This window comes from Mytilus galloprovincialis, chromosome 6 (assembly GCF_965363235.1).
Source record: "Mytilus galloprovincialis chromosome 6, xbMytGall1.hap1.1, whole genome shotgun sequence".
In the NCBI taxonomy this organism is placed as follows: Eukaryota; Metazoa; Mollusca; class Bivalvia; order Mytilida; family Mytilidae; genus Mytilus; species Mytilus galloprovincialis.
In genome coordinates this window covers 2,574,159-2,601,324 of record NC_134843.1, presented here as the reverse complement: position 1 = coordinate 2,601,324, position 27,166 = coordinate 2,574,159, and the positions used below count along the sequence as shown (strand labels likewise).

General features: G+C 31.2%; 1 protein-coding gene across 3 annotated transcripts in view; it reads right to left on the bottom strand.

Annotated features, from left to right (window-relative positions):
- The window catches only part of LOC143078700 (uncharacterized), a 46,310-nt gene extending 31,905 nt beyond the window's left edge, over window positions 1-14,405 (bottom strand). Inside the window, exons 1-2 of one of the 3 annotated variants that reach the window (XM_076253614.1) lie at window positions 14,025-14,405; window positions 140-211 (exon numbers count right to left, since the gene is read on the bottom strand). In XM_076253614.1, coding sequence (XP_076109729.1) covers window positions 140-211; window positions 14,025-14,037 — 85 coding nt within the window. In that variant the 5' untranslated portion in view covers window positions 14,038-14,405. Of the gene's footprint in view, window positions 1-139; window positions 212-11,723; window positions 11,856-14,024 lie in introns of those variants that run through there. The other 2 variants (XM_076253615.1, XM_076253612.1) reach the window with 2 other exon arrangements.
- Between the last annotated feature and the right edge of the window lie 12,761 nt (window positions 14,406-27,166).

Here is a 27,166-nt window from a genome sequence, read left to right as displayed (position 1 = left end):
GAACCACCAAACAACAAAACACTGAAGTGCAACAAAAAACAATCGACAATGCAACATACATAGAAACGAACTATTACATAACAACTGTCATATCTTAGCTATTTTTTGGTATTTAATTTAAAAATGATTGTATTATTACCTCTGTCATAACCAGTCTCAAGACATCTTGTTGTCGTCAGGATTACTACCACAATCGGAATAATGGATAGTCCTGCAAATAAATTATAATCAATTAAAACAATATGAACCCTGCTGAAATAATGATGTCATTAATTGAATCTGTCATTTAAGGGTAGAAACAATCTATCATTTATTGAAAACTTACATCTAAATGATGGTCAGTGTACCCAATCTAACAATTATGAAATATAAAATGACCAGTTGAGTAACGATAGCAGTTTTAACAAGTTATGGTTTCTTTGTAAGTTTAGAGCGGAGTGACTTCACACATCGTTATCAATATAATGAAATTTGATGCGACTGTCATACAAGTGAGAGGTTTAGCTAGCTATTAAGCCAGGTTTAATCTTCCATTTTCTATGTAAGAAAATACCTGTACCAAGTCAGGAATATGACAGCTGTTAACCTTTCGTTTGATATGTTTGAGCTTTTGATTTTGCCATTTGAATAGGGACTTTCCGTTTTGAATTTTCCTCGAAGTTCAGTATTTTTTTATTTTACTATTTTCAGTTTATATGCTATTTTCATCTGCTACTACTTAGTGGATACACATGCTTAGTAGTCTTGGTGCTCTCCCAAAATACCAACCGTCAAGTAGTCAGTGCTTACTAACATGATTTTATACACATTTTGTTTAATTCTCATGTAGTTAATAACAAAATAAAAGAACAAGCAAGAAGAAAAGACCAATTCTTTCATATATATTTATATAATGTCGACAAAGAAGACAAAGAAGAAATGAATTCTCTTATTTTTGAGTGTGAATTCACATTACTATAAGACGTGTCACGGTACTTATCTATCCCAAATTCGTGTATTTAGTTTTGATGTTATATTTGTTATTCTCATATGATTTTGTCTAATGCTTGGTCCGTTCTGTGTGTGTGTGTGTGTGTGTTACATTTTAATGTTGTGTCATTGTTCTCCTCTTATAATTAATGCGTTTCCCTCAGTTTTAGTTTGTTACCCCGATTTTGTTTTTTGTCCATGGATTTATGAGTTTTGAACAGCGGTATACTACTGTTGCCTTTATTCATCAAAACTTTCATTTTTTCAACCCTGTATACCATCATTTCTTATTGTGAAATCAAAAATCGCTCAAAAGAAATCATCCACAATGCTTTTCAATAAAGAAATGGTAGGGTAAGCTACAAAATTATAACTTTGGCCAAATATACGGCATATTTTATCAAAAGTGAACAACAAAGAAGCCAGATCATTTAATTTTACATTCAGATATATTGATAATGATCTTTTCATCAATCAAAATTTCTCTGATTTGAGTTCCATATCATCCTTAATTAAAAATTGAAGAAAAAACTTACACGGCTTCTTCTGTCTCATTTTTAGAATTGTATCTCGAATTTGACATAAGCGATAATCTTCAACCAGGATTATGACAAATGAGACCATTTTTATTTTGTAATTATCAAGTTCCCCCAACTTAGAAGCATATATACCAACTTCACTAGCATATGGGATGGACATTTCCCCCAACTTATTTGGTATTAAGGAACTTGCAGCTGCTACTCAAACTTTACAAAAAACGTTACGAGTGTCTAAGCAGAAAGTGATGTCAAAGAACTTTTGTCCTTTTTTCGTAAAAAAAATTGTCAGAAAACACCAAGACCTTGTTGATAAGTACTTCGTATCAACTTCACTAATAATACATGATGTTTTAAAGTATAGATTATAGGTACTGTCGTTGTTTAACATGTTTAAGTGGTTTTTTATTTGTCTTCGTAATATCCATTTTGACGTGGCTCGGTACTTATACATCTCGTCGTTGTATAATTATTCTATGGTCAATTTTTATATTCCTATTTTTCATTTTACGTGTGTTCTTTGTTTATATGTCATTTTGTTTTTCTTTGTTTACATTTTACCTTTTTATAAATCCCCTGTTTACATGTACAAAACTTGGAATTTTTCAAAAAACTAAGGATTTTCTTACCCCCAGGAGTAGCTTACCTTAGCCGTATTTGGCACAACTTTTTGGAAATTTGGGTCCTCAAAGCTCTTCAACTTTGTATTTGTTTGGCTTTTTAACTGTTTTGATCTGAGCGTCACTGATGAGTCTTATGTAGACGAAACGCGCGTCTGGCGTATTAAATTATAATCCTAGTACCTTTGATAACTATTTACCTATTTATCTATTTGTTTTGCTCACACATTACTGTCAATATAATGGAATTGTATGCAACTGTCATATAAGTAAGAGTTGTTCTAGCTTTAAAAACAGAATAATCTACTTTAATACTTTTTCTACATAAGGAAATGCCTATGCCAAGTCAGGGAGCCACAGGCACTTGTCTTAGAAAACAAACTCCTGTATACCTTAATATAACACTACGGATGATTCCGACAACAAATGTAGGCATGTTATACACCATTGTAAAGACAAGCAACTTAGATTTACGATATGACAAGTTTTAGTGGGGTTTACAGCCCAGAAAGCGACATATAACGGAATTTCGTCACCGCCTGACATTTTACTAAAATGCAAGTTAAGTACCTTGTGTTATATTAAGGTATATAAGAAATTTTTTCTTAGACAAGTGCCTGTGGTTTGAGCTTTTGATTTTGCCATTTGATGGGTTACTTTTCGTTTAAATTATGTAACTTTAAAATAGCAACGTATAAAGTTATAATGACATCATTAGCTTTCAAAGATTCGGATTTGATCGTTCCTTGTAAATTAAACAATATGCTTTCGGCACATGAGCATTTCAAAGTGTTGTTTCCATTGTTTTATGAATGATCTAAACAACTTCAAGAAGTATTCCTGAGTGAAAGGAGCAACAGCTAGTTTTTGTTAGAATAACATGACATCTGTTTATCTGTTATTGCTTCAAATAATTTATTATTTGTTAAATCCGATAAGATGCAATGAAATTGATATATGATATACGTGTTAACAGCTTATCACTAAATTACCCTCACAGTTAATTTAAACGCTTCAGAATGGAAACAGTACGGAATCACACGGTTGGTCGACAATGTTCCTTATGATATTATACCAAATGATCTTGTAAAATCATTACATAGATAATTAGATTCCTTAATCATTAAACATCAAACCAATTACATGTCATTGAATGCCATCTACAGATGATAAAACTGACAATAGGATCACAGAACTGCAATATTCATCACACAACAGATATTACTAAGATAATCCTGGAGAGTAAACCGGAAGTACCATACTATACACATAAACAAAGTAAAAATATCAGAGAATGGAAACAGGGAATGCGTCTAAGAGACAACAGCTCGACCAAAGAGCAGAAAACAGCTCAAGAACACCAATTGGTCTTCTGAGCAGCGATATAATACCACACCGGAGTAGGGCTTATTGTATTGGTTGTTGTGATCAATAAAAGTAAAATGCGATTATATCAGAGTAGAATAGAATTGCGAATGGAAACGGGGATAGTGTCAAAGAGACTACAACCCTATCAGAGAGCAGAAAAGCTATTCATGCAAGAACATATACCTAATCGAGAAAACGAGAATGTCAGTCAAATGACCTCAGCTTTGTAATTTTCTATAGTCTTTTCAAACTTTTGGTCAACATAACATTGTACATATATTGAGTTATATCTGGCAATCTTCTATAATTTTGATATTATATATCTGTTCCGGACCATATGAGTATTTGGACCATACGCGTATGGTCATGACCATATGCGTATACTCATAAGGTCCGACCATACGCGTATGGTCCGACCATATGAGTATTATACGCGTTTGGTTATTAACGGGCCTGACCATATGAGTATTTTGACCATATATGTATTTTTTTTTAATTACATTTAAAAGTTTCAATAATACAAAAACTTTACCTAAAAAAACAATGATGGTTTACTTACATGACAGTGTATTCTTTTTATAATTCAAATACTGCGTAAAAGTTAAACATTGATGCCATAGTTAGTTTTCATCCCTCATTACATTCTTGTATGTAGGCTTGGGGTGACATTTACTTCCACACGGTATCATAGCTTTTTTTTCATTTTCAAGTATTGGTTGTGCACGATCCTTTTCATTTAACCTTTTGTTTGCGAGTGAAAAGCCAGCATTTTTGCAGCTGCGTACAGTGATATCGAGGTCTTGAGCCATTCCGATAAAAAGCTATAGATTTCAAATACCGTAACATGACTGCAGTACATCATATTCACAAGACATATTAAATAAACTATGTTACTTTCCAGTGCCTTCAAATCTTTTGTAACAGTTCAAGAAAGTTTTTCTTTTTTTGAGTCACTCGTAATAAAAAAAAAATCGGTAATGACCATCGGTATAAAATGCGTTTATCCTAGTTTTCGCAATTATAGTAAAATAAAATAGAATTAACTATGTGAAACTTCTAATTCTTATTTAGCTAATTTTTATTATAATATAATAATAAAATCATCTATATGGTAGCGTCTTTTTAATGAACTGTCATACCATATGAATAGTTTACAAGTTTAAAAGTAAACTGTAACAGAGTGTTACATAGTGTTAATTACCCCGACCATACGCGTATGGTCCGACCGTACGCGTATGGTCGGACGATATGAGTATATACCCATGTGGTCATGACTATACGCGTATGGTCCAAATACTCATATGGTCCGGAACATATCCAAACGGTAGTCCACTACACTGTAAACATCTCATTGAGAAATCACAGGTTGGATATTTTTTGTTTGGCTTTTATTGTGTAAAGATATGCACTACATTATTACTGTGTTATATGGCCAAATTATAAGTCAGGTTAACTTTTCTATCCCTAGAACAATTCATACCTATATGAAAAAATTGTTACATCTGTAAAAAAAAAATATGATGAATTATTCGCCTGACATGCTGTTTCAGTAAGTATTTGAGACAAATTACCGTCACCCCGAGCTGATAAACAGCTCAGGTGCATGAAAAAGAGGTCACACAATTGGCATGAAAATGTATTAGTAGCTATCATCAGAAAAAGATTTTCTATTATTCATTCTTTGAATATACTTGTATAATATATTTGTACTGTTTATATCTTATCAATATTTAACCTATTTTGTAACATACGTTTTGAAAAAAAATTCTGTAAAAAGTTGGGTCGCTGTGTGGCTAATGTATGTAAAAATGCTCAAGAATTTTTAATTATGATAAAGAATTGCGAAAGTATAGTTGATTTCTATTATTCTTCAAATAATCATCAACAGATGACCATGATGTAGTCCTCATTGACAATTCGTCTAGTGTTGCTCGTCAATATCCCGTTTCAAGAGATGCATGGCGGCTATCATGCGTCTTTTCAAAACGACGATAATAATAAAATTAAATTAAAGTCAACCTCATAATCAAACTTAATTCTGCATCAAACAAAAATCTTCATCAATCTCATGATCAGATTTTGTAAAAAATATTAATTTTATCCAGAGATGCGACCAGAGGTGTTAATAACGGTAAAAGCAAAGTGATTATTCAAAATGTTATGTACCAAGTTTAAAAACTGAATGAGTTTACAAAAATTCTACCAATGGCACCAACTATCAGGGATGCCCATCTATAAATAATTTATAAAAAAATCAAAACAATTGTTTCAAAGAAAAAATGTTGCACGGTGTGTTCAATTCACGGTTATTTTACGTTGTTTCTGCTGCGATATTTTGTTGTGTGTGAATGGGAGCAGTCTAAGCTTCACATAATGTTTTTTTTTTTAAGAAAGCAACTTGTTTTATCTTCTCATAAACCTTCATGTGAATATCCATTGTATTTTAATTTCGAAATTCAGTAAGCTGTCAGTATTGAATGAAATTAATAAGTCAGTGTCTCGTAACTTTCATTTATTATTTTACTTCAAACCATTCCCCGAACATTGATCATCAACATACAATTCAATTTTTCACTTTTCTAAAAAGTTTGTCTTTTCTTTGAAGATATTGTACTTTTGCTAATGTTTTAGGATATTCTGTCATTAAGTGTAAAGAGATCTCAGGTAAATGACATCAAATGAATTGTTTCTATTAATTAGACATCGCGCTAAAAGAGAAAATATGAAAGTCCTCCATTTTTCCAGTACATTAGGTAAATATACATTTAGCGACGAACAGAACAATGTGCATTTTGTATCGTTTTTATCTGGCTTTCATTTTTTAACCATTAAAGTAATGTATTAAATGTAGATATAACAATAGCCTATTCTGCTCTTGATAATAGCTATAAACATCTGAGTAACGATGATGAGTTACTATAAAATAAGGAGATGTGGTACGATTGCCAATGAGACAAACATTAAAGAGAGTCCAAATAACGAGTTAAGTATGTAATTGATAGAAACCTTTTAAGAAAAAGAACAGCATTGCTGGCCAGACAACTTAAACCAGAACTTAAAAGTTGTAGAGAAAAAGAGAAATGTCATTACAGAAAGTAGCGCATAAATTTAAGTTTAATAATCATATTAGTTGATATATGATTCAAATAGGATCAGATACAAGTTTTGCCAGTTCCCAACTAGATAAAGGAGGGACGAAAGATACCAGAGGGACAAACTCATAAATCGAAAATAAACTGACAACACCATGGCTAAAAATATAAAGGACAAACAGACAAACAATAGTACACATGGCACAACATAGAAAACTAAAGAATAAACAACACGAATCCCACCAAAAACTAGAGGTGATCTAAGGTGCTCCGGAAGAGTAAGCAGATTCTGCTCCACATGTGGTACCCGTCGTGTTGCTTATGTGATAACAAACCCGGTAAATAGTCTTAATTCGGTAGGTCACATTCATGAAAGGGAAGGGGATTCTAGTTATGACGTAAGGAACATATCCGATACCATTTCTGAAACGGTTATTCCATAACTGTCAACGAACTCGTGATGACGTCCGTAAAATTTTACGAAGTGATGATTTCAACTTCACCATTTGGAACTCTTGATTTAATAGCTTCCTTGTGAGCAACAACCCTCTATCAAGAAAATCAAAATAGGAAATGCAAGCACGGGAATAAACTTGACATCCACACAAGAAAAAAAATGAACATATACATAATATAAAAAATGATTTTATACAAATCTAAATATGAACTGTATAGTTGATGTTTTATTGGAGACACAATTTTGTCAAGCTTTTGATACAATGCTTTTTGAAAGTTGATTTTTAAAAAGCACTCTGAATAATATGTTGGACTATAGAACGATTCAACTCTACGCCCATTGCATGTGCATTTGGTCACGTGAAAACTTTAAAGTAATACAATTGTCGCTGAATGAATATGATTATAAAACTAGAGGCTCTAAAGAGCCTGTGTCGCTCACCTTGGTCTATGTGAATATTAAACAAAGGACTCAGATGGATTCATGACAAAATGGTGTTTGTACTGAACATTCTTGCTGCTTACAATTATCTCTATCTATAATGAACTTGGCCTAGTAGTTTCAGTGGAAAATGTTCGTAAAAATTTACAAATTTTATGAAAATTGTTAAAAATTGACTATAAAGGACAATAACTCCTAAGGGGGTCAATTGACCATTTTGGTCATGTTAACTTATTTGTAGGTCTTACTTTGCTGTACATTATTGCTGTTTACATTTTATCTCTTTCTATAATAATATTCAAGATAATAACAAAAAAAGCCAAAATTTCCTTAAAATGACCAATTCAGGGGTAGCAACCTAACAACAGGTTGTCCGATTCATCTCAAAATGTAAGGGCAGATAGATCTTGACCTGATAAACAATTTAACCTCGTCAGATTTGCTCTAAATGCTTTGGTTTCAGAGATATAAGCCAAAAACTGCAGTTTACCCCTATGTTCTATTTTTAGCTGTGGCAGCCATCTTGTTTGGATGGCCGGGTCTCCGGACACATTTTTTAAACAAGATACCCCAATGATGATTGTGGTCAAGTTTGTTTAAAATTTGACCCAGTAGTTTCAGAGGAGAAGATTTTTGTAAAAGTTAACAGACGACGTCGGACGACGACGACGACGACGACGGACGACGGACCCAAAGTGATGAGAAAAGCTCACGTGGCCCGAAAAAAAAAAACGCTCAATGGAAATTATTAATATGGTAGTAAAACTCCAATAAAAACTGTCTAAGTTAGAATAAAAAAACAACAAAGTATCTCAATTAATGAAAAATAACTGAAATCAATAAATGCATTAAAAAATGCATGTTCTTGAAAAATGTTGTTTTAATTTGACATTAATGTCTTTTCAAATGTTTTGTTCTGAAAATACGTCTTTTATATCCACATAATTAATTGTTTCCATTATTTTACATATACCATGTTAAGCATTGTCTTAGACTTGCAGTGAGGTGAAAATTTTGATTCATGTCGAATACCTCATTATGACTTTAAGATGACAAACATCAGTAAAAACTTCAAAATATATCATAGCTAAAACAAATGTGTCAATGTGTTCGTATTAAGCATATAAATGGTCGTTAACAAATATCCGGCATAAAGAATTTATCCATATACATGTAAGCTTATTTTTATAACTTGGATTTTGAATTGATAGGTTAACTTGTATATCTCTCATATCAATCTATGTCAAGGATTGAGGTTTCAAATCGACATCAATCAATCAATAATGTTAATGACCACGAATTTCAGCCGAACTTCAGTATTAAACTTGGTGCGAAATTATTGGCCTTTTTTTAATCTTTGTAAAGTGATATATAATTTTGGTTTACCTGCTAAGAAAATATTTTTCTTGATAATTCTCAGGAAAACAGAACTTTTTGTTAGTCATATTCTCGATTATACCATATGTCAAGCATCAGGATATGTAGGAGAAGTAAATGTTTGTGATGTGAAGACGATAGCCCGATGAAGATATATATTGTTATCCTTTAAAAAACATGTTAATATTGTATGAACAAATATTATCTGGACAGAACACAATATATCTCGGGCAATTCATAAATAAACACGATATTAAGTACCGATGAGTGATTAATAGCTAGTATGCCAAACAGTAAAGATTATCGATACCAAGGGTTTATGTATCATACATTTTTTTGTGTTTAAACGAAAATTGTATGGTATAGGAGATGATCTCCTACAAAAATCGCTCATAAGCTACTAATTGGGCTGCTCTTACATTGTGTATCCTAATAGTATGTGGTTGATCACGGATAAAATTTGTATACTGGTTACATTCATCCAATTTATTTAGATTTTTCGTCAATTAAAAAAAATGATTGTTACTGATATGGAACTTAAAAAGATATCGACGGTACTAGTAACCGTAAATAGTACTACTTAGTACATATTTCCGTTTTAATTCGGATTTTAGAAAAGATCAAATCAAGACGACCTTCAGCTTTCTTCAAATCTGTAGGCGTATAAAATATAAGCGACATTTTGGCCTTTAATTAAAGTGATATAAATCTGGAGCATCGGTGTTTTTTCTTGATATCTATAGATGTGATCAGTTTCTACCAATCGATCTCACCATCTTTCATTATTAATCGTGTTTTGATGATATTATTTTTTAATTACTCGTATTTTGTTCATCAAAATACTTCAATAAATGTGGCTACAGTTATCAATTATAAACAAGATTATTGATGTTTTGCTTATGTGCATTAGCTTTCAAACTATTGGCCCAGACCTGATATTTTTAAATAATTTTGCATGTATTGTCCATTAAATCGTTAGCGCTTCGTCGGTGACTTAAAAGAGGGCCGAAAGATACTAGAGGGGCATTCAAATCATGGTTAAAAAAAAGACAGACTGACAAATAATAGTACACAAGCCACAACATAGAAAACTAAAGATTAAGCAACACGAATTGAGTATTATAATTTTTATCAATGAAATTATATATTAATTTACCGACTCTCTTAAGAAAAGGTGAATAAAGATGGGGTTTTGCTGTCGATACTCTAAATACGTTCCTTATAGTTTCAGGCTTTGAGATGGCCTCTGACGGGATTACTACAGACAAACATAGACACAAAGTTATAACCGAACGTATCTTCTTTGCAATACTTTGACTTTAAAAAATAATATCACATTTCAATGTTTTGTTCAGTAAAAATCGTTAGAGGTTTCATTTTTAATATAGTTTTGTTACAATACAAGACCTAAAGATTTTACAAGCGAAATTAGTTCTTGCAAATTAGCGATACCGCCTTTACATCTAATGTACTTCAGTGTCTAAACGGTTAATGACCACAACATGGCAAATAAAGAGGTGTTAACAAGTTGATCAGGATCATATTTATTCAAACATCTTAGATGGGATGGCGTAAGTGGTATCGTGGCGTAATATCACTCCACTTCCTTATTTCTAACCGTATTTCAATACTTAAATTCTGATTGGTTCTATGTTTTAAATGTATAAGTAAGTCAATAAAAATCATGAAAAAATACAATATCTGACAATTTGAAAAGGCCTAAGAGAAGACATATTTTTAATCTATACAATATTTTTGTAAAGAAGTTTCATATAACCTAACAAGCAGCTGCAGATGCTTTAATTGCTGTAAATTTCATTAAAAATTTGTTCAGGGGACTGATAAAATGGTATCTCCTGTAATTTTTTCAAAAGTTTTCCGGCCTCTTTTTTCTTCCGGAACCCCTTCAGAATCGTTAAGAGGTTGCGCTATTTTATTGATACAATAGTATTTTTTCTTCATTACTGTACTTTTGAGCAGAATTAAGACAAATGAGATATCAATTATTTACAGAGAAACTTTATTACATCATAAAATTTTACCAAAATAGTATTGACAATTCCATAAAATTCAGCTAGATTATAGTGTAACAGGAAATGTTTGATTAATGCTAACATCGATCAGGACTCCGATTTCTAAAGGCCAAAATCAAATATGGAACTAATTGTTCCCAGAGTTGACCAATTATCCAGTACGGATCAAACTCATTAAAAAAAATATTTAAAAGCAAAACAAACATGCGATATATTAAGCACAGTATGACGTAAAACGGTACTTTCCAGTAGAGTGTTCGTGCTACACTTGTCGATATCTGTAAGCTGTGGATATAAACTTCACATACTTCAGAATAAGATTTTTCATACCACGTTTTTTGTTATAATATTAAAGAAGAAGATGTGGTATGTGACAACTCTTCACAAGAGACCAAAATGACACAGAAATTAACAACTATAGGTCACTGTACGGTCTTCAACAATGAGCATAGCCCATACCGCATAGTCAACTATAAGACGTACATTCTTTTTAAATTATAAGCATATCTAGATTTATTTGTTTATCTATTTTTGTCATTATTGTTCACTATTTTCAAGTATCGAATTTAGTCATCATGTATGCATGAAATATTTGACGTTTAGCAAACATAAGTTTATCTAACAATGTTTTAAAGAATAAAACAAGCATTACTTTTTCTTCATTTTAACTTTATGTAACAGAAAATTTCTTCAAAAAATCATTCCGTTAACTTTAGATAGTAATTGTTATCACCAAATGATAATGGTCAAATGATTTTAACGAAATGGTGTAAAATTAAAAGTAACATTAATCCTAATATTAAAAATAATTTATATATTTTACCACTAACCCGAAAGCTTCATCGCCATGATTAAATTCCAAGTCTTCAAAACATATGTTTAACAGTACTATATACACTACCACTATATCGAACTACTAATATATATACAGAAGGCTACCTACACCACCCAGTTACTGCTGTAGTCAATACCTGTTCATTTTGTTAATTGAGTCTCGTAAAGTCTCGTACAGTTGCAGTGTACGTGTCTTCTACAGATTAAAGTCTAAACGCTTTAAGCATTATTACCTCGTCAGAGGCTTTCTTTAGGAACATATTATTTTTATTTGCCAATTGGGAAATTTGCATATTGATGAATTTGAAATTTTCTGTTAAATTTATCCACAACTTTTCCAGGCCCGGGGTTATCTAGAGCTTTAGCATACTATGTGGACACTTTGTATTGTATTGAAGACTATACATATACTAATAAAGGATACCATCCAGGCTTATATTTTATAACTTACTTACTCAGTAATCTTCGAGAATACTTGCACATGAGGCAATCAGAAGTTGAAGAATATTAAAGCCCGAAAATGACTTAACATGTCTTTCGTTTGTTGTGTCATATGGTTGTTCTCTGACTTTTACCCAACAGTCACTTTTATTTATGTGCACGAGGAAAGCTTAACAAACTAGACGACTACTTGTATATTGTACAGATGCACTGATTGTTCAGTTTCATTTCAAGTTCATTTAATAAATGAATAAATATTTTCAAATAATCAGCAATGATCTTTAAATCAGTTGTCAGATCCGTGTAAGCGAAATCTGGGAACATGGTCTGTATATCGATCAGATGGATTTTTAAGAAAGAAACATTATAGTTTTAAGCTATATTCTAGACATAAATGCATGTATTATGTCAGGAATATGACAGTTTTTGTCCATACGTTTCATGTCGATTATGTTTGAATTTGCCGTTTGACTGGGGACTTTTTCCGTTTTGAATTTTCCTTGGAGTTCAGTATTTTTGTGATTTTACTTTATACTTCAAAATCTATTTGCAACTGAATGGTAAAGACACTACATGCAATCAACCACCCCCATTCTAACGGCTTTACTGTGCCTTCGATACACACATTAACAATTATAGGATGAAACCAGATATGATAACAATAAGTATAATTCACCATTACAAAAAGTTATATAGCTCTAGACATAAACCGTTGTTAACGTTTAACAGTTTAGACCAAGACTACAATTAACGATAGTTAGACAAACACGGATCAACAGTTTCTTTTCTCTTACACTTATGTTAGAATTCAGTCTGCCTGACAGTGAACATCATAATTATCATTATAATTTTGCTGATAACAAATATCGAAAATAGCTTTCAAGTATATTAATACTGCAATGTCATAAATTTTATTTCCTAAAACTGTCTTCAAATGATATCCAAGATGAACTAAATTGCAAGCAAAAAAATAACAAATTTGAACAAGCAGGAGAAGAAGCATTCCAGTTTTATTCATATTTATTATCCTATTTATACGTTAATTGTTGTCCTACAAATTTCAATAAAACTGCATACAGATAGTAATTTTACACTTACGACTCAAGTTAGGTACATTATACATGATATGACAAATATTAAAGTGTTTCAAGTTTCATCAGTTTATCATGAACTACACTTATAAGGAAGAATAAAATTGAGAAAGGAAATGGAGAATGTGTCAAAGCGACAACAACCCGACCATAGAAACCTTTCTTTATTGTCAGCACACGTAATAAAGCATTCACTTTTGATGTAATTGTGTTCATATTTCCATTATAACTTTTACTGTTAGCCAACTTTTATACAGAAACTTAATAGCTTTCAGCATCAAATATACCATTAATATGTGATCGTAATCGATGCCATTCGTGTATATTTCCCGCGTTTTAAAAGAAAGGTGATTTATTGACTGAAACCCATATTATAGAACTCCTACCTATAAATTCAGTCCAACCATTTCCAAGGCCTTTTTTTTTTTATATAAAACGCATATTGGTACCGACACTTGCTTTAGCCTAAGTAGTATATAATTCTATTCTCATAAAATCAAAGTCCAAATAATAGAGAGATATTATAATCATTAATGATAATCGTTAACAAAAAGTCATTTGACTCTCGACTATAAATAAGATATAAATCTGCTCTTTTTTATTTGACTGCATCCATTACGTAATAATGACAATAATTTTTATAACAATATGTCCTATCATGTTTAACCTACTAAAAATCTAAAACTGCACGTTTTATTATTAATGTTTTTGTGTAGTAACATACTGTATAAAATAAACAAGCTGGATAATATAAAAACATCTTACCTGAATACAACATTGCAATGTTTTATTTATCCAATAATAATTAAAATCCTTGCAAGTACTAAAGATCCAATGTATAAGTACAAGCCTCCGTCAAAGACTACTGTTGTATGATATCCTATGTATAAGTTTAGGCCTCCGTCAAAGACTAATGTGGTACAATATCCTATGTATAAGTTAAGGCCTCCGTCAAAGACTAATGTGGTACAATATCCTATGTATAAGTAGAGGTCCTCTTTAAATAGACTACTGTGATACAATACTGGTATCCTATGTATAAGTTCAGGTCCTCATCATATAGACTACTGTGATACAATAATACAATGTTCAACACTTTATAATCCTAATAGATCCCTGTTATCTGTATGTGTGAAGTGCCCGTTCAACGACTGTTTGCCAAATTGATATCGTTAGTTCTATTAACACCAAGATTAATGACTTAACTGCCATTCAGTGAACATATCATTTTTTTCTCATTTCAACACAACTGTTCACTTCTTCATAACATCTTCATTTTAAGTATGGAATAAAATGTGAATTACAGGTATTTTAACAAGCTAAAGTTCCATAAAATCAATGGTAATTATTTGTATCAAAAGTCATTATGAATCACAAGAATGTCTTATACTTATATTTAAGAATTTTTACAATGTTTAATTAAAAAACACATCCTTGTTTTTATTTCTGTGTGAAAGATTAGACAAAGACAAATAACTATTTCGTTTCTTGATGCAAATCCCTGAATAAGCTTCTTTATGCATGCTAGCAGATATGATGTTGAAACTTCACCTCCAATAAATATTGTGAAAAGTAAAATCACAAAAATACTGAACTCCGAGGAAAATTCAAAACGGAAAGTCCCTAATCAAATGGCAAAATCATAAGCTCAAACACATCAAAAGAATGGATAACAACTGTCATATTCCTGACTTGGTACAGGCAATTTGTTATGTAGTAAATGGTGGATTGAACTTGGTTTTATAGCGCTAAACATCTCACTTGTACGACAGTCGCATCAAATTCCAATAGATTGACGACGTTGCGTGATACAAACAGACATAATGGGCAAATGTGAATGGGATGCATAAAAGCAACAGGAGTCTAAAGATTTGTTTAAGGGTAAATGAAGGCAACAGTAGTTTACCCCTTCCAATAGTCATAAAACGATTAAGCGAAAACAAATCCGGATCACAAACTAAAACCGAGGGAAACGCACATATATATAAGAGGTAACATATGTTTTTTTTTTGGTTCAAAACACTGCCATCGAAGGACGTACAATTGTGTGTGATTTAATTTTATTGCGTCCTTCGGACATGGATTAAGAGGTTAAGCCCAAGATTATACAAATACTGATTGGAAGATAATTGTCTACATACATGTACTTGAACTACATAAAATTAAAATGGAAATGGAGAATGTGTCAAAGAGACAACAACCCGACTATATAACAGACAACAGCAGAAGATCACCAACAGGTCTTCAACGCAGCGAGAAATTCCCGCAACCGGAGGCGTCCTTCAGCTGACCCCTAAATAAATGTATATACTAGTTTAGTGATATTGAACGCCATACTAAACTCCAAATTATACACAAGAAACTAAAGTTCAAAATAATACAAGACTAACAAAGGTCAGAAGCTCCTGACTTGGGACAGGCGCAAAAATACGGCGGAGTATTCTATGTTTAATGAAATCCCTATTTGTCCAGAAAGTAATGCAAATCAATTCAAAGTTTACATTGTTAGCAAATGATAAACCAAACTTGCACTCCACCAAGAGTTCCGTTCTACAAAAACTGCACTCTTTCGGTTAAAGAAAGCTTAAACAGTTAGGATGTACCACGGAAACAATTTGAATTTGATGTTTACATGCTTTTTATGTACTAGTATTTGAATTCCAAAATGTTTTGACCTTGACCGTACCCAGTGAAGGTTATTTCAGAAACAAGTACCGTTACATTCGGCGTTTTCGACTTATATAGATAATAATTCAACTGTCTTGGCTTTTTCAGTGATAAAAGAACGACGATGAAACTGGGAAAAAACCTTCCATATAAAAAATATGTTTATGAAAATGCTACTGTTTTATACCACCTTTTACAGAGTTTTCAAACCCTTTCTTCATATTCTCGTCACAAACATTGTTGTATGACCTATACTTTTAACATGTAAGCTAGAACATACATATTGGTATGCTCATTATCTAAAGTAGCGACTATTTACATCTTGCAAGTAGTTGCTGCTTTTTAGATTGTAACATTGTGTGTGTTTTCTTTTGTTTTTGTTCAAATGAAAATAAAAATTGTTAATAGGAAGCAGCCTGATTTTTACACTTAAATTCGTTTTAGATTTGCCTTGTTCCGCTTGGATAAGTTTGATTTGGATAGCTGTCATAATGTCTGTTTTCGAAGCAGGCGCAGGATTTGATGTTGAGGGGGAGATGCACCTGAGAGTTAGGAGTTAGAGGACTATTTTTTGACAAAAAAATGGCTGTAGTTTTACCTTTAAAATATAGATAACATTTTCTTTCAGGAAGGAGGGGTGGCGCCTTTGTCGAAATCCGAGTCTGCGAAAATAGACAACGCGACGGAAACTGCTACTTTGATACTAATCGGTTACTTTTTTCATATGAGGTATATGGTGTGTATTATATATAGATCTTAGATAATCTATGTTTATTTATTAGTTCTCGTCCTTAATATACATCAAATAATTGCCACTGGACGTTAAGCAAGCAACAAAAAATAAATTAATGTATCAATCTTTTAAACATGTTATTTGCAGTCACTTATAACTTTGTGTTTCAGTATCTTTAAAAACTTTATTTTACTTATTTTAGTGAATCAGATTAAAATTTGAATTAGAGAAACGTAAAATACAAAATGCATCACTCCGATTTAATTTGCACAAAGTTATAACTGAAAAAAGTGATGATTCAATCTAAATCAATCTGGAAGGATTTAAGATAATAAACTTTTGTATTAACTTTATAACTTTATAAAATAGAAATTTTTTAAATGTCACTACAGGATAGCTATGTATTTCAAATGGTTTGAAAGTGTTTTTTCCTAATAATAAATCGACAGCATATGGATTACTCAATTCTAGATGCAATATTCATAAATTAATAATGTAATACACCTTAAATTATGCTTTTAATAGAGATACGGTACTCTCGTGTTAAGTGTAATGGTTGGTTAATAGCTCTCTAAGTTGAAGGTTTTATGTCTATAGTGGTAGGCTATCGTGTTCTGTACGTGTGAGGTGTAATTGATGTGGACAATTACTGAGTGATAAGGCAACACATTGCTACCGAACCATGATATATGAGCAAAGAAAAGACTTGTCTATGATAGAAAGAACATATGACGGAGGAATTAATTTAAAGTACTCAGCTATGTCAATTAATTTTCGATCTGCTTTAAGGTATATTTTTTGTTAAATGACTTATTATTGTGTTTGAACATAATACTTTTTCTTTTTCAAAAAGATTCTAGCAATTCTTGACATTTTATACATAAGTGAATTAATGAAGTAATTAACCAAGTTAACGTTCTGTAACAACTTCAGTAATAAACCATTTTTTAATTGATATATTTTTTTCCACGTTTACTTTTATAACTGTTAGAATAAATAAAGGAAGTACCCTATTGACAACAACACTTTTCTGTAAAAATATGTCCTGTCTCTTAACTAATTGATATTTGAAACTGGAGAACGTTTTACCGATGTTTTTGCCAAAAAATATAACATCACTTATATATAAGAAGGTATTGAAGAGAGAAAGAGGTGTGGCATAAACTGGTTCCCTGTCATTTATCTGTTTGGCTCTGATAGATACAATTTAAATCTGATATACGATATACCTGTATGTTGCAAGGGAGAGGACCAGTCTAGTTTTTCTTCGTAAAAGTGGAAATTATAGTCATTTTTCTCCATAGTTTCTAAAATTTAGTTGTCATTGAAATATCCCAAAATTTTCATTTTGTATGCCATAAGTAAATCCAATAATATGTTCATCATGTTTGAATATATAATGATTGCTTTGTAGATTTGTCCAAAATGTGAATGTGGTACTATTCCGAATTAAATACAAAACATCCAAGCAATCATTTTATATAGTTCTTAGACTTTGACTTCTTAAAAGAATGCGATCAGATATAAGATACTGACATAAAAGGTTGGTACCTATTAAAATACATCTAAATCTATGTCCTATGGAATGACATAAATGATCATTTACATAGAGCAACGTATCGCGTGTTTTATGTCTTTAACATTTTGAATTCAATATTTAAATATCAGTACAACAATCAGTTGAAAACATGTAACATTTTGTAAACAACTGAGAGTGCAACTTTTCTGCAATCAAAACAGAAAAAAAACCAAGCATAGTTGATATAGACCAGATTACAGTCGTATGTATTTTAACGCAAATCCTATAGTTCTTCCCAATATAAGAATAAGGATATTAGTATTATTGCTAAAGAGACAATTATTATGTATGTGCCTGTCCCTGGCAAGGAGCCTGTAATTGAGTGGTTGTCGTTTGTTTATATGTTACATATTTGTTTTTCGTTCATTTTTTTGTACTTAAAATAGGCCGTTAGTTTTCTCGTTTGAATTGTTTTACTTTGTCATTTCGGGGCCTTTTATAGCTGACAATGCGGTATTGGCTCTGCTCATTGTTGAAGGCCGTACGATGACCTGAGGTTGTTAATTTATGTGTCATTTTGGTCTCTTGTGGAGAGTTGTCTTATTTTCAATTATACCACATCTTCTTTTTTATATTAACCCATCGGATGGATACAAATAGAAATACATCTAACAAAAACACAGAGTGGACGTGGCCGGGTACTTGTACATCCCAACAACAAAAATACATTAAGTACAGATCGGAGAGTACTCGCAGTTACTGACAGCTAGTTCAAAGCCACTAACAGCTAATAAAAAAATATGCATCTAAAACTATTAAATGAAGTTTACTAATGATTTGCAGTTAGTTTCAGCTGAGGATAAAATTGAATATTGACAAATTATTAATTCATGATACATGTTATCTTTTCTAAAATAGAAATAAAATAAGAAATGTTCTTTAAACATTGAAACAGACCTCCCATAAAGTTTTGAAAAGTTTAGAATAATGTAGGATTGTAGCTTCATATGAAATAATGAACATGTAAAAAATAATTTAACAAAAGACAAACAACGGACGACAGACGGAATTGATGGATTATATTTCTCACTAGCACTTTGTGTCACCTTTATTAAAATAAAACTGTTTCGTTGATTGTCTACAGGAAGCAAGCTATGCATGCTTGCATGTCAAATTTATAACAACGATATGTTTCCATGATTTTATTATTATGTTATTACTTTTAATACTGAATAAACTAAATCATTCAGCGTGTTCTTCTTACATTGATTTTAATAGAACGATGAGAGAAGTATATTTCGCTCTATGATCTTAACTGATTCGCGTGTCATCAATTAGCCCTTTCACATTAAATCATTCACACATGCTTTCATATTTTAATTATTTCAAAATATTACTTTCGGCCGCTAATTGGCAATTAACTATTTTCAACTTTATTATTTTACAAATTGGACAGATGGGAATATTTAACATTTTGTACTCTTCTGTAATACAGAATCATTCCAAGATATTTTTATAACTTTAACACACCCTTCAAAAAATCTAATATAGCAAGAAAAAATAATGTAATTTTGAACTTTTTGAACATTAGAAGGATGATCATAAGGGGTGATATGTTAAACAATTTCAGAAAGACAAACCATAACCTTGCACAAAATGCCACCACATAGAATAATGTAGTTAGGTATAATAAACATAATTTTTTTGTAAGGTAAATACTTTTTACAAAAGAAATAATTTTATTGTTCATAGTACGAGAACAGAAGTGAAAATGTATAGTCATACCAAACACTTATCAACGCTGGTATTTATCAAAATAGAGGGACCTCTGAGAGAGGGACGAGCTATAATACTAAATAAGTAAACATTAAAGCATTACAAATTGTATCAACAATTAACACGAAATCACGAAAGGAAATAGTATGTGTACTGAAGTTTTTTTTAGAAAAACCAAAGTGCTTAGTTTAGTATCAGGCGATTTCTGGAACGTCATGTTTCATTACAAGATTTCATACATCGGTACAAGATTGACATATATAATGTTGATACAAGACAATTGAAGATAGACATGGCAGTTCTCATGATGTTAAACTAAAGATTAGATATTAAGAAAACTATTAAAATTTGGGGAATAATGGTTGATGATGATTACAAGGATTTTTGATTGGTGGTGTAACATCTATTAGAAAGAGTATTATACAAGCGTTACAAGAAACGGTATTGATAATGACTTGACATAGTATACACTGGATATGTTCTAGCCTCAGATAGAGATGTTTTGGTATTTCATGACAAGATAAGACTATTTCAATCCTCACGTTAAAATTAATTGACCGTGAAAGGAGGTGTTTGAAAGACTTTCGAAACATTCTGTATCCCGTTATTTATAACGAGTTATAATAATGACAATTACATGTCATGTGATAATACCCTCTAAAATCTCTTTCTTCTTCCATAAATATTTCTATTCTTATATTTTTTACAGTGTATTTAAAAATTGCTGCTAGAAAATCTGTAACCGCGGTATGAAGTCTTTTTTAACCAATTTCAAAACTATACAAGTAAATGTCGAAAAAGCTGACAATACATTTTTAAGAACGGTTTAGAGTTTGCCAGTTTGTCTGGACAATTATACATTGTTGCATTTTTTGTTTAGCGCTTTTGATTGTTGTTTGATTGAGGTTACTCTTTGTTCTTATATTGCACTTTGTATAAGTTATATATGATGCACCCAATAAACATAAACAAGAAGAATTCGACAGCCAATACACTGTTGTCTGCTGTCAGCAATCATGTATAATATCCATGTAATTCCCTGGTAATATGTAAGGTGATCTGTCTTACAAAGATTAGTTTTAAATGCTTGGATAACTTCTGTTAGTTTGCGTCAAGTTCTTTGGTATCTGACACGTGCTCTTGGCGTCTTTGATTTTGTAATTTTGGTCGTGTTTAATTAACCATCATCTATGCTTGTAGGAACAAAGTCTATCTTGTAAATTATTAGAATGCATCATGTTAATTGTTCTTTTCGATTGAAAAACCAGACAACAACAAAAAAATATGCTTTAATAAATATAATTACAAAGTGTACCCACACGAATCTGTTATAGGCAATTAACTTGAGGTTTTATATTTAATTCTATTTTGCTTATAAACATTGCAATTTTATGATAAAAGTATTAATGTAGCTTAATACATTAAAAGATCCCTTAAACCTTTATAACTATAATAGATGAAGTTCTTTATTTAAATGTGTTTTGTATTTTCTCATATTATTTTAACACGGGTGTGACCTTGGCAGTAAATGAATTCAAATCAAAGACAACACTTTTCTCTGACCAAATTGTTAGTCGATGTTCACTAAATTCTTGTTGATACCCTAACTATTTATTTCATTTTTAGACTAACAAACTGCTCTCTTTTTAGTATGTGTTACATAGAATATATAGAGAGCACTCGTGGGTATAAGAGTGAACCAGGCCCTGGACAACTGCACGGAACAATAAAATATTAATCTTGGAGGAAAGCTGTAGATCTTTGAAAACTGTGAGTCTTGTTGCTTGATTTTGTCTAAGATTTTTCTTGGAAATCCAACCTCCATTTAAAAAGGGTTGCAACATATTTGTTTACTTTCTTTTTGTCCAAAAAGTGTCGAAAATTTAATAAGCTTTAAATGAGGCAGAACTTCAATATTGAATCTAAATCGACTGGTTAGGAGTACAAGGTTAAACCACAGGCACTCGTCTCAGAATTTTTTGTTTCAAATAAAACGTTAAAGTAAATATACATTTTCATTGATTAAAAATATACTCAATTCAAAATTTTAAAAGATCGACAGCAGTTAATAAGTTCGATATTATATAGCCCTTTACCGTCAGGCGTCTGTCAACCAGTTGTTTTCAATGAATTCTATGTTCGTAATAGATGTTTTTTCTGTGTTAGAAATTTATTAATATATCTTGTCTGTGCTCAGATTGAGAAGGAGAAATTGACTTACTATTGGTAAGTTGGTGTTATACTCTGCACACATGCAGAAACAATCTTGTGCACACAATTTTTCGTAGCCGATTTAGATATATACCGTTAGCGTCAAATTGGTTAAATTTGTTACCGCGAATCATCAAAATATCCTTATCGTGATTCGTCAGAGGCCTCAAATAATTATCGTAAAAAAAAAATCACGTGATTCGTCAAAATCAGTCGATTTTTTTTTATCGTCTAAAAGAAATTGTACACTTTCACGTCATGCACCAAAAATTACCGTTAACGTAATTTGGTCAGAATTTTTACCGTTATTCGTCATGAAAGTATTCCCATTACCACCCTCGTAAAAGCGTCGATCACTAGATGATGAAAGTATGAAGCGCTTTTTATCATTCTGCACAAAGTTGAAACATTCAGGTCTTTAATGCCCGACAAATTGTTAAAAATATCAACCTTGCAATTTCCTATGAAAATTCCTGAAACACCAAGGAGTAATAGACATGCTTCCAGAAGTAGGATTGTCACAGAGTTAATACGCTACTATTTATTCTTTAGGTTAATTTATTCTTCAACGCTTTTGTATACACTGTCTAATTTTTTGTATCACATTAATAAAATAATTGATTTTATGATCTATGTCTTAATAAACTGATTATATAAATGGATTAAATGGTCTGTGAAAAAGCAATATTTGTCTCAACCAGTGTGAAAGCTATTTACAAATAATTCTATGGAGAAAATGTATATTAACCCGCAGTGCTCAACACTTATTATTCATAAAGCTTATTATAACTAATTGACATCCAGACTTCTATTCTAAATAAATATATAATGCAATAAGAATCATGCGAAACAATAATTGTAAAAATCGGGTGTATAAAATTGAATTTAACACTTATATTTTGGTTACACAGCATGGAGCTCAATTTTCCAAGTTGAATGTGTCTTAAGATTTGCTTTCAATATGACATAGTTCTAGAATTCGACCTAGACCTTAACAGCTTATTTGAATCAAGCGTAGTATAAACATATATAGATATAGAAATATAAGCACTGAATTTCTAGCATGCTCAGTTTCAAATTGTTAAAACGCTGAATGTATGTAAACGATGAATTTGTCCAATACAGACCATCGGTTCAACCGATAATTCCTTTTTCGAATGCTTGAATAAATATACTAATAGAATAAACAGTTTGTAATTAATTTTTGATTTCTTAAAAAAAGAAAAGCAATAAAAAACGCCTCCCACAAAGAATGTCAGTAACATGTAAACTTGACTGCATCTAAGAGCGTAGTTATCTTTCATTATATCATTGTGATTTCGTTCCTTTAATGAATTTTATGTTCGTAATAGATGTTTTTTCTGTGTTAAAAATTTATTAACATATCTTGTCTGTGCTCAGATTGAGAAGAGAAATTGAGATCAAAATGACCTACTATTGGTAAGTTGGTGTTATACTCTGCACACATACAGAAACAAACTTGTGCACACAATTTTTCATAGCCGATTGAGATATATAGTGGTCAACTATTTTGATGAGATGCCATCTGCCCTAGCCATGGGAAATACAATCCAGTCCCTTTCTCTCCAGTCTGTGTCTGGACCGTAACCATTAGTTTATGAAGATGGTGAGATGTCTTTGATTTGTTCAGTTCTGCTGACAGTTCTACGACTAGAACTGATTTTGACGGTTCTACCTAGAACTGATTCTGACAGTTCTATGACAGATTATAACAGTTCCATGACAGATTATTCTGATAGTTCTAATGATAGGTTAAAAGTTATCTCCACTGTAGCAATACACGAAATATCCTGACGTTCTAGAGATTCACTTTGAAAATAGAGAGCTCCACTCCTCTTGATTGGACCGTCAAAAGTTACATTGTAGATCGACAAGTAACTGAAACCTGCACTTGGAAGTAAATGTAATGGACTTAGTATGGATTTTGATCATTGTTGAAGGTCGTTCATTGACCTATAGATGTAAACTTCTATGTCATTTCCTCTCGTTGGCAATCAAATCACATCTTATTTTTATAATAGCAGTACAGTAAATCATCATAGCCAACTTTTAGCGAGAATCTGTTATTTTCTTTTTGATTTATCCTTTAGTAATGGCATGAAAATCTGGATATTTGATCAAAATTTCTTGTTATAAAATTTTGAAATAATTTTGATGCCTTACACAACTATTTTGTATTGATTGGTTTTTTTTTCAACTAATTTTATTTTTTTTCAGAATGAGATACTTGTTTTTCAACTTATGTTTGATTTTATTTACCAGCCATTTAGCAGGTCAATACAATGACAGTTTTCATTGTCATATGAAAAAAAAACCAAAAGACATGTTGTGATTTTACAGCACTGTCACAGGTCAGGGGAAAGCATTCACAAATATATTTAACCCCATCGCAGACTTTATGTGTCGGTACCAAGTCAGGAAAGAGCTGGAAGTACAGTGGTCTTCATTGGTTCAATCATGTATGTCATATTTGGTTTTGTTATAAATGAAGCTTCTTATTTTCTCATTTGAATTGTTTCTCTTTTTTCATGTCAGGGCCTTTTATAGCCACCTATACAGTACATTTCTTCTCAGTGTTGAACCTCTAATAATTGCTTTCTATCACTTCCTTTCAACTCTGGTAGAACGTTGTGTCATTGGCAATCAATGTATCATACCAAATCTTCTCATTTTCACGCGACACTCACCATTGACTACATTTACAGAAATTCTTGAGTGTTCTTTACCATTTTTTTCTTTCTTTTTGAAATTATCACTGAAACCTTGACTGTCTGATACATTTTACAGAAATTCTTGAGTGTTCTTTACCATTTTTTTTTCTTTTTGAAATTATCACTGAAACCTTGACTGTCTGATACATGTTCGTTGAAAATTTGTTGTTGGCTGATCAGTTAAATTTGAGGTTCACTCGGAACCATGAAGCTCATGAAAATTGGTATGCAATGGATGTTATTATGTCTACAGTATATTCCTTCATACAGATTATAACAATATTATTATGATTTTATTTGTCAAAGTGTAAACCTGATTTTAATAACAATATCTGCCTTAAAATGAAAAAAAAACATGAACTGTATGACTCAGAAATTCTTAAACAGGAAACAGTCTTAGTGTAGCAGGTAATCATTATGGTCTAAGCTAAACTATAAAATATAATCAGACATCACCACAGACAATCTAAGGATTGCGGTCCTCCACCATTTTATTTTCAACACCACCCTTGGATTTCAAACATTCTTATGATCTTTCTCAACACCAACCTTAAATTTTGGGAAAATATGAGAAAATTAAAAAAAAACTTTTAATAAGTGATTAAATTATATTTAAAATTTTGTTTATGAAACAAAGATACATAGTTTCAAATACATTGGCATATATTTAATAGACTGGCAAACAAGTACAAAATTGATAAGTTTGAAAATGATTTTTTCATGACCTCCTTGTGTCCTTGAAAATTAATCTGTGGTGATTCCTGTCATTATTATTTTACAACATACTGTAGAATATGTTTTGCATAACAGTACAATAAGATAATTACAATAATAGTTGGTTTATAGCTCATTCAACTAACATCAAGCAACTATCATTATCAGAAACAAAATATATAGAGTACTTCTAGCAAGTATACTAAAAATATAAACACAAAATAGCATCAAATACTATTATATAAAAGAAGACTATCTCAATACTTATCCAATTTATTGACCCTATATTTTAATATCTATGAAATTTACAATTAAAACTTACAGCTGGTAACCAATTAACAATATGTTACGAAGGATCAAACAGGCAGAGAAAAATCCTTCAAGAAAATTTATTTACGACCCCTAAAAATGCAACCTGTATTACTTTAAAGGTTATTGTGAAATCAACAGAAAGAAATAACAGATTATAATTCAATTGAACCCTTATACATCAGAAAAATGTATGTTTAATATTGTTTATTTTTTGTATCTATACTCGTGCATCCTGTTTTACTACTACACAGAAGACTCATAGAACAATATCTACAGAACAGTTTCTTACTTCCTGGATGTAAGCATGTCATTATTCTCTTGTAAGTTTAACAGCTAATTTTTAAATAGCATTAAAATAAAATAATAAATATAAAACAAAAGATGTTTGATGATTTTTGTTTCCTAGCTGCCATATATTTCTCACTAAATCTCCATAACTTACATGTTTAACCCTTTCATTTATAGCACATTTTTAACCTCCTCCGTTTGACCCACATTATTTGCTTTAAAGAAGCATTAAATAAATCAGCAGCTTTCATGAAAAATATATTGAAGATCCTGTTCAAGACATCAATGAAAAAAATATATCAACACTACACATATCTTTTATTTTTATTTTCTAAGAGTGAACACTGCCAAGGGAGAAAACTATTTAACCATCTGAAAACTATTTCAATGAAGATCTTAAGAATAAGAATTATACAGAATAAAATCTGTGTCAGGTCTTTAAGGAATTTGATAAGATGACCACTTATGTCCTATATCTTTCCTGACTGATGTGCAATTAACATTAGATTTTACCTCATTGTCTTTAGTTAATCTAACTTATTAACTTAATTATTAAACGATTTAGTTGTTGGTTGTACTGAATATTTTATCATTGAAAGGACCATTATACTGAACATGTTGAGAGTACAGCTGAACCATGACCATTAATATGGCCAAAATAAAATATCTGTTATGAAGTAATCATAATGAAGAACAAATAGCATCTTCTTCTTCTTTCGTAGTTCCCTCCTGTCTAGGAGCACTAAGCATGAGACCATAAATAAGTTTATTTATCATGAATTATGACTTTCATATTATGACTATATATGCATGATATATAAAAACGTATCTATATATGTTTTTTTTATTTCCTTCTTGGAAAAGACAATAACAATATGTTCAAAACTCCATGGAAATATAAACAGTAAAAAAAATTTAAAAAACGGCAAAACAAATTGGAAAAAGGGGAAAAAAA